At 31.9% G+C, this 9550-nt stretch overlaps 1 protein-coding gene across 1 annotated transcript; it reads right to left on the minus strand.

Moving 5' to 3' along the window:
• Window positions 1-4320: 4320 nt before the first annotated feature.
• On the minus strand, window positions 4321-5267 carry LOC109192422 (F-box/kelch-repeat protein At1g80440-like). Its single transcript, XM_019343059.1, has 2 exons — window positions 4516-5267; window positions 4321-4400 (listed from the first exon to the last, which is right to left on the minus strand). The coding sequence occupies exons 1-2, from the start codon at window positions 5144-5146 to the stop codon at window positions 4396-4398; spliced, it is 636 nt and encodes a 211-aa protein (XP_019198604.1). The 5' UTR covers window positions 5147-5267; the 3' UTR covers window positions 4321-4395.
• Window positions 5268-9550: the final 4283 nt, after the last annotated feature.

Raw genomic sequence — 9550 nt, forward strand, 5'->3', positions numbered from 1 at the left:
AATTAAACCCTTAAATTAGTTAAAATAGTGCAATTAACATATTTGACCTATAATAGCATGTTACCTTTAAGTCACCTGCCACGTAGAATTTCACGTAAAATGCCATGTCAATTAATATTTTAAGTTTAGTTTTTTTAAGTAAATTAATTATATTATGTTTTTTGAGACAGGGGATCCCTTCACGTGGTTTGAGACAGGGGATCCCTTGTCTCCTTATGTGTTTATCATTTGTGCTAAATGTCTTTATTTTTGTTACAACAGGTTCAGAATTCAGGAGCTATTCATGGTTTTAGGGTAACAACTAACAAGATGAGCACCTGTGATCTCACACTTATTTTTCGCAGATGACAATTTACTTTTCTTTAAAATCAATGCTCAGGAAGTAAAGCAATATAAAGCCTACATACCTATGAGTACCTTTCTAGCCAAGCTGTCAATTTTCATAAGTCACATGTTTGTTTTAGTAAAAACACTTCTGAGGAAGATCTTGTGTAACAAGTTTACTTGGTGTTGCTCAATCTGCTAATTTTGGTAAGTATTCGGGGCTTCACTGCGTTTGTAGGAAGGAATATACGTGTTGTTTTTTCATATATTGAGAATAAAGTTGAACCGGTTTTGGTGGGGTTCTAGTGGTGCAAATGGTAGAGGTATTCATTGGATTGCTTGGGTATCCCTGAGAAGTTTGGGGTTTTGGGTTTTAAAGATTGCATGGTTTTAACTTAGCTATGTTGGGGAAACAAAGGGTTGAGATTTCTTACTAAGCCACATTCACTGGCTGTAGGCGTTCATAAAGCAATGTATTTTCCTAACTCCTCTTTTATTGATGTCTCTTTAGGCAATCGTCCGGTCCCTATTTTTTCGGAGTAGTATTATGGTTGCTCATGAGCTTATTTGTAGTGGGGTAAGACATAGAATTGTGAATGATGCTAAAACTATGGCTTGGGGTGATCCTTGGTTACATGGTGATTCAAATAAGATGATTCAGACCATAATGCCACATTATCTCTGTGGTACTAGCAGGGACGGAGCAAGAAATTCGGTTGAGGGGGCGAAGAAGTAGGGACGAATTCTGAATTTTTTTTCAGTAAAGGCGAAACATTAAAACAAAAGAGATAATTTAAATAAAAAAACACATCTCATTATTAATATAAAAGAATGTTATATATATATATACACACACATATATATATATATATATATATATATATATATATATATATGTGTGTGTGTGTGTGTGTGTGTGTGTGTGTGTGTGTATTAAATATTAAAAAGGTATTAAAAACGTAACTGTGTTGAAAACATAGGGAGGGAGTTAAAAAAACTGTTATTGAGCCAAGTATAAAACTATGTTAATGCCAAGATTCAATCCCCTATCCTTTATCATAACTCAACATGTGTTCAACCAACTCTTGTTAACATTTAATAGTTTTATTGGAATAAGGGTCAAATAGGCCATTGAACTGCACACAAGAATGCAATTAGGCCACTGAACTTAAAAAACCTACAATTGGGTCCCTAAACTAACCAATTTCATTCAATTTGTCCATTTTTCAGGTTTCTCAAGTTGCTAACAAGTTACCCCTCCACCTAGGATGCATGTGTGGCATTTAAAAAAAAAATTAATTTTTTTTAAAAAAATCTTAAATTAGTTTTTTTTAATGTTTAATAAATAAAAATTAAAATAATTTGTTTTTTTTGAAAATAAAATCCAAGCCGTCTTAACAAATTATTTTATATTCAAAAAAAATTGTTTTAGTTTTTATTTATTAAACATTAAAAAACTAATTTAAAAATAAATTATTTTAGTTTTTATTTATTAAATATTAAAAAAACTAATTTAAAAATAAATTATATTTAAAACAATGACACATATGCATCCTAGGTGGAGGGGTAACTTGTTAGCAACTTGAGAAACTTGAAAAATGGACAAATTGAATGAAATTGGTTAGTTTAGGGACCCAATTGTAGATTTTTTAAGTTCAATTGCATTTTCGTGTGCAGTTCAGTGGCCTATTTGACCCTTATTCCTAGTTTTATTTTACTAATACTAACACATGTACTATATATACATATATACATACAAAAATTATATATGGGGTGCATGGGGGTGGGGTGTGGGGGGGAGGGGGAGCAGCTGCCCCTCTTGGCTCCGTCCCTGGGTACTAGGATGACAGGTTTAATTGATCCCACCAAGCAGACTTGGACTTATCTCTGTTAAGAAATTTTCCTGCCTTGTGACATTGATCGTATTACATGCATGTTTACCATTGCGCCCGAATTATGAGGATTCATGCTACTGGTATGGAGATCCTAGAAATGTTATAATGTCAAAAATGGTTATAGAACCATAACGGGGGACCTTGATTTGCAACCTGTTGATTTTAAGAGTTGGACCAAACTTTGAAAATTGAACATCCCTCTCAAATGGAGGCCGGACCTTCCTCTAGAGAGCACTAAATGATGTGTTTTGTAGCACCACAAATTTATACCAAAAAAGGGTGGATGTAACTATGTGAAGCTCTCATGTCCAAAAGTGTGGGGGTCAAAATGAGGATATGATGCATGCATGCATTTATATATTTTGTGTGATTATTCCCAGCAGGTTTGGAATGAGTCTATGCTAGCTACCGCTGTCACGGTTGGAGGGAGTTTCTTTCTCAGGTTGGCTGGACATGTGTTGGAGCTTTGTTTAGCTCTTTATTATGTGCTAATCAAAATTCATTTCAAAAATTATTAAATATTTTAATCATAGACTATTATGATTAGATTTTTTTTTTTTTTAAATCACTTAATAAAATTGATAGACAAAAAAGTTGATTAATAGACAATCGATATATAGACAAATTTTGTGACATTCTAAATATTTAAATTTTTTGAGCAATAAAAATATAATGCATTAATATTGTGTCTATCTCCAAACATAAAGCATGTGAACGAACAAATAGTTTGGGTGAGACTTTTAAATAGGTTTAAAATTATAAACAAATCCTATTTGCAGGTGCAAATTTATAGTGAAATTGCACTAATATTGTGACTATCTCCAAACATAAACCATGTGAATGGAAAAATAGTTTTGGTGAGACTTTTAAATAGATTTAAAATTATAAACAAATTCTATTTGGTGCATATTTATAGTGAAATTGCACTAATAATATTGTGTCTATTTCCAAACATAAAGCATGTGAACGGAAAAATAGTTTGAGTGAGACTTTTAAATTGATTTAAAATTATTAACAAATTCTATTTAGTGAAAATTTATAGTGAAATTGCACTAATATTGTGTTTATTTCTAAATATAAATCATATGAACGAAAAAATAGTTTGAGTGAGACTTTTAGATAGATTTAAAATTATTAACAAAATCTATTTAGTATAAATTTATAGTGAAATTGAATTCTAATGAAAAAAAAAAAAGAAGATATATTCCAATTCTCAAACATTTTGAAACCCAAAATACTAAATATATAGTACATTTTGTGTGGGTGTGAATATATATACAATAAAGTTTTTATTTTTTTAAAGATTATTTTAGTTTCTCTAATTTTTTTCATGCATAGCATGAATAGATTATGAGTTTTAAAAAAAAAAAATTAATAAGGAACTAAAACTTTAAAAAGTATATTATTTATTTATTTTTATGAAATACCTCCAATTTAATATCTATATATCAACTTTAATAGTAACAAGTCATCGCATTATATAGTACTTGACTTACTTAACTTTACTTATTTCGCTTTAGTCAATTCAAACAACTATTGGGTAATTTCAACAATTAATTCTCAAGAATTATTTTTGCCACGTGTAATGCATAACTTTCAATGTCACATTTTGTTTTGTACAAATCTCTAATAGAAACTTAAAACAATTGAAATGCATCATATTTTTACTTTTGGATTACAAGGTAGTATATGTTCTATATTTTCTCTATCTATTGCTACGAAATATAACACATCGTGAAACATATATTGAATCTCAATCATCTAAGATGAATATATTAAAAAATAAATAAATAAAACATATATTGAATCTCAATCATCTAAGATGAATATATTAAAAAATAAATAAATAAAAAGTAGTAGAAGAAGAAGAGTGCTTATCAAGCTAATTTAAGGACAAAATAAAATTGTTCCTTTTAGATGTGTATATGACAATAATAATCAAAATGAACATAACCGCGATACTTACGTGGGATTTTTACTTTCGTCCATTTTTTACTCTTCAATTCTAGCACATAAGCACTATGAATTTCACCACCTTTTGTATTTATCACCATCATATTCCCCTGCCACCCTGTCACATATGTCACGTCGGATGTAGAGTCGGGGACGCGCGTGACGAACACCCATGTGTCGTCCTCTAATGCAACCACGTCACATCTTTTCCTGATTTTGTATATTACCCTGTCAATCTCCACGTCGTTAGCCTGCAACCATATGTCACGGTCGCTTACGTGCCATTGTCGGGTGACAAAGTCGAGTGTTTCAGTGGTATGACAATTGTCGACGTGGAACTCACCACATTGGAACACGCACGTGCACACGTATCGCCCGATTGACATGTCCGACAACGTCGTCCACGTGTCCCTTGCCACGTCGTACGCCAACGTTGATTTCAGCGCTAAGGTAGTGGTCGAGCTCCGTCCGCCGGCGACCACCACTGTCCCGCCATCCTCCGACGCCGCACATCCGAAGAACAGGCGGTCCTCGCCTGGCATATCGGCGCCGCGCCTCCACGTGGCGGAGAAGAAGTTGTAGATGAAAACTGAATTCAGATACCGCCGTGTCACCGGATCGCACCCCCCTATCACCGCCAGCTCCGCCCCAATACCGACCACGCTACATAACACCGGCATCCTTTCCACCACCTCCGGTATCGGCGGAAAATCATGCCAACGCCTTTTCACCGGGTCGAATAGCGTGAGCCGGAAACCCACTGTATCCAATCTGCTTAAACTAAACCTTGACTGACAGATGGCAATGACAGGTCGGGTTAGACCAGAAGCTTTCCGGCGCCGGAGGAACTCCGGCTGCTTAATCACAGCTTTCCATGCTCTACATACAGATGAAGCCTTGGGAAACTGATCAAACGAAATCCGAATAAGACATTCAAAAGCTAAGTCGTTGGGAAGACCGGGAATCAGCTCCATTGCAAGAAAACAGAGAAAAGCAAGTGATCGGAGCAGAATTATATTGCAGATTATTATATTTCAGAGTTTTGGGTTGGGTTCTTGAAGATGAAAGGAAACAATAAATAGCGTCTTTATTAAGCTTTGGGGCCAAAACCAATGTAGCTTTGTTAGGGTCGCCGAATTCTAAGTTGTATGGGATCCAAACTTTTAGAAACTTCTTTACAATTTTGGAATTATTCTATTCAAATTTTTACAAGTCCTAATACTATTTGATTTAAACTTCTAAACAAATTAAAAAAGTAAAATAGTATTCAATTTGGACTTTGGTATTCGTGCTAGTTAAGATAAAAACATCTTATGAATTTTTAACAAATTAATATTTTCTCTCTAAATTCATTTTTATTACTTTTTTAAAAAATAAAATTAATAGTATAAAAATATATCATTAAAAATTTTAAATGATATTTTTATTTAAAAAAATAGAAATATTGGTTTTTTTTTTGTTTTTTTTTTTAATTAAGCTATAATTATATTAAATCACTGTCAGTGTAAATTTAGGTTACTTAAAAATATAAAAAAAAATTAATATCAATGTCATTTAAAAGATCTCAATTAGAGTTGGGTAATAATATATTTTTTATATATTAATTTTATTTGTATAAAAAGAAAAAAAGTACATTTAAGTTTTTTTAAAAGAAATTATGAAGTAAAATATTCAATTATTCAGAGTTTTGGGTTGGGTTCTTGAAGATGAAAGGAAACAATAAATAGCGTCTTTATTAAGCTTTGGGGCCAAAACCAATGTAGCTTTGTTAGGGTTGCCGAATTCTAAGTTGTATGGGATCCAAACTTTTAGAAACTTCTTTACAATTTTGGAATTATTCTATTCAAATTTTTACAAGTCCTAATACTATTTGATTTAAACTTCTAAACAAATTAAAAAAAGTAAAATAGTATTCAATTTGGACTTTGGTATTCGTGCTAGTTAAGATAAAAACATCTTATGAATTTTTAACAAATTAATATTTTCTCTCTAAATTCATTTTTATTACTTTTTTAAAAAATAAAATTAATAGTATAAAAATATATCATTAAAAATTTTAAATGATATTTTTATTTAAAAAAATAGAAATATTGGTTTTTTTTTTGTTTTTTTTTTTAATTAAGCTATAATTATATTAAATCACTGTCAGTGTAAATTTAGGTTACTTAAAAATATAAAAAAAAAAAAAATTAATATCAATGTCATTTAAAAGATCTCAATTAGAGTTGGGTAATAATATATTTTTTATATATTAATTTTATTTGTATAAAAAGAAAAAAAGTACATTTACGTTTTTTTAAAAGAAATTATGAAGTAAAATATTCAATTATTAAGATTACAATTCTAAAATAAATTTCAAAATCTCTAAATCAATCAAGACCGATGAATTAAAATCACCAATTAAATCATTTCTCACCAAGGCACCAACAATGAAATACTACACGTCTTAATAAATAGCTATGATACGGAGTACTATTTTTAGAATATTGTAGAAACCAAGGTTCGAACCTCGGCGGCGGCAGTGTGGGAATTATGTCCAAAGTGGGCAGATTCCTTGTGCGCACCGGCATTTGGCCCTGCCTACTAACCCATTGAGTCACCGTGATTTATGATGGGGTGTGAACCCCGTGGGCTCGGGGCCCAAGAAGAAAAGAGATAAAGCCCAGACAAAGAAGGGAAGCCCAAGAAGAAAATGGAGCAAGCCCAAAAGAGATACGAGCCAAACCGAGGAGTCGGTTGGCCCGGGAGTCGGCTCGACCCGGAGGTCGGCACGGGTAGAGGGTTGGACTAACTAGCCGTTATTCCTAATTATCTACCCTTAAAAGTCCTATTTATCTACCTCATCCATAACCCCCAAATAAAGGCTACCTATTAAGTCTCCCACTTATTACCCCACTAATAACCAAGTTAATACCTATTAACTACCCTACTAAATGGTCCAACGGACACTTTTGGGGATGGGCTAGCTATAAAAGGAGGAGAAGACAAGAAGAAAGGGGGGGGGGGGGGGATCCACTCACTCATACACACATAGGAGGACTCTCCCAAGCACTCTTCCTACACACTTGAAGACTACTATCACTCTCCCACAACTACTCTCCCAAGAAGGCCTCATTCCACAACATACCAAGAAGGCTCCACCACTCATCCATACAAATGGAAGGACTCTTCCACACCATTCCATCACTCTTCTTATATTATTATTGCTATATTATTAGAAACACAACACTTTGTGTAGAGAATAGCCCTACAAGTATGTACAAAGACACCTATAAAATACATAGTGGAATTAGGCTTGTCACCGCCCAAAAAGGCCCGTGGTTTTCACCTTTCGGTTTCCACGTACAAAAGCATTGAGTTATATTTTTCTACTTATTTTTCTATAAACATCATGTGAAAGGTGAATCCACCGACCAAGGTTGTGTTGGACCTCCTTGGGCCCGAAAACCCAAAAACCAACAATTTACATCCTCCCACAAGCTCTGTCGGGTCGGAGGTGGGGGGCCCTTAGGGCTGGGGATTCAGTCTTTGGGGTAAGAATATTGTAGAAACTCAACGAAAAAGTATTCAAAAGTCAGTAAAAGTATGTTTGACATATAGATTTTCATAGACTTTAATAAAATTCATAAAATTTTCCTAATAATTTAAACGCTCTCTTAAATTCTTAATTTAAACTCTTTACATGTATAGTATAGGGTAAATCCATCTAAGTTGGTCAATTTGTTAACTGGATTAATTATAAGTTTAACTCTCAACGAGAATGATCTAATTGGCCTTCTTGGTTTGAGCCGATCAATATTGAGCAACCAATTGTAATTTACCTCTATGTGGTCATTTGTCAACTAAGATCATAACGCGGAGTTTACTCATCAATACACACCCTCGTAGGTTTCCCTCGTCACCCAAACTCCGTTAAACTACATAGTATATCTATTGATAAATCTAGAAAACTAAATCTAAAACTAAACTCTTAAATACATAAAAGCGAACCCCTAAACCAAATTTTTTTAAAAAATATCATAAATTTTAAAAGGTGAACTTTGAGTTGAATAATTTTCATACTCAGTGCATGCAACTAATGATATCGTTAGGTGCATTTTATATTATTGTTGGGTGTATTTTGTGTATTTTGAGTCTGTTTGGCAGAGCTTATTTAGGAGCTTATAGCTTATTTTAAACTACTAATAAGCTATAAGCTATGTTTGGTAATGTTAATCAAAATAAACTCGTAGCTTAAAATAAGAGCTTATTTTGGAACATTACTTTAGATAGCGTTTCAAAATAAGCTACTAGCTTCTTAACTTCTTCTTCTTTTTTTTTTTTTTTTTTTTCAATTTTGTCCTTATTATTTTAAAGAAATGACATCATTTACCTCTCAATTAAAACCATTTTCTCTTCTCCTTTATCCGCAAGTTTCACCACAAATATTATTATTATTATTATTATTATTATTATTATTATTATTATTATTATTATTATTATTATTATTATTATTATTAGATGAAGGAGATTTGCAACAATATTACTACTTCATTATAGGATGCTAGGTCATGATTATGCTAATAGTTTTATTTCAAAATGTTATTTTTTTTTTGAAGACGAAATGTTAAATTTTAATATGTTTAAATTTTATGAAGATATCTTTTTTTGTCTTTTTACATTTATCAGCTTATCAAAAAGCTAATTTTACCAAACACTTCCAAGCACAACAACTAGCTTAATCGCTTTTCAGTTTTTAGCTCCTAACTTATAGTTTTTCAGCTTTCTGCTCCCTTTTAGCTTTCAGCTACCTCTCCAGCTAAATTTGCCAAACATAGCATTTATATTGTTACTAAGGCTCTGTTTGGCAACGCTAAGCTAGGAGCTTATAGCTTATTTTAAGCTACTAATAAGCTATAAGCTCTGTTTGGTAATGTTCCCAAAATAAGCTCCTAGCTTAAAATAAAAGCTTATTTTGGAACGCTACTTTAGGTAGCTTTTGAAAATAAGCTACTAGCTTCCTAACTTTTTTTCCATCTTTACCCTTATTATTTTAAAGTAATGACATATTTTAACCTTATGAATTAAAACCCTTTCTCTTCCCCTATCCCAACTTTCACGTCAATCCCTTCATCTTTAGCTTATTATTATTATTATTATTATTATTATTATTTATTATTATTATTATTATATTATTATTATTATTATATTATTATTTTTAAATTAGCAATATGGTTTCAACCAATGACAATATTTCTACTTCATTATGGGATGCTAGATCATGATCATGCTAATAGTTTTATTTTAAAAAATGTTTACTTTTTTTTGGAAGACAAACTATTAAATTTTAATATGTAAACAAATTAATTTAAATTTTATGAAGATGTCCTTTTTAGTCT

Source organism: Ipomoea nil, unplaced genomic scaffold, assembly GCF_001879475.1.
Source record: "Ipomoea nil cultivar Tokyo-kokei standard unplaced genomic scaffold, Asagao_1.1 scaffold1770, whole genome shotgun sequence".
In the NCBI taxonomy this organism is placed as follows: domain Eukaryota; kingdom Viridiplantae; phylum Streptophyta; class Magnoliopsida; order Solanales; family Convolvulaceae; genus Ipomoea; species Ipomoea nil.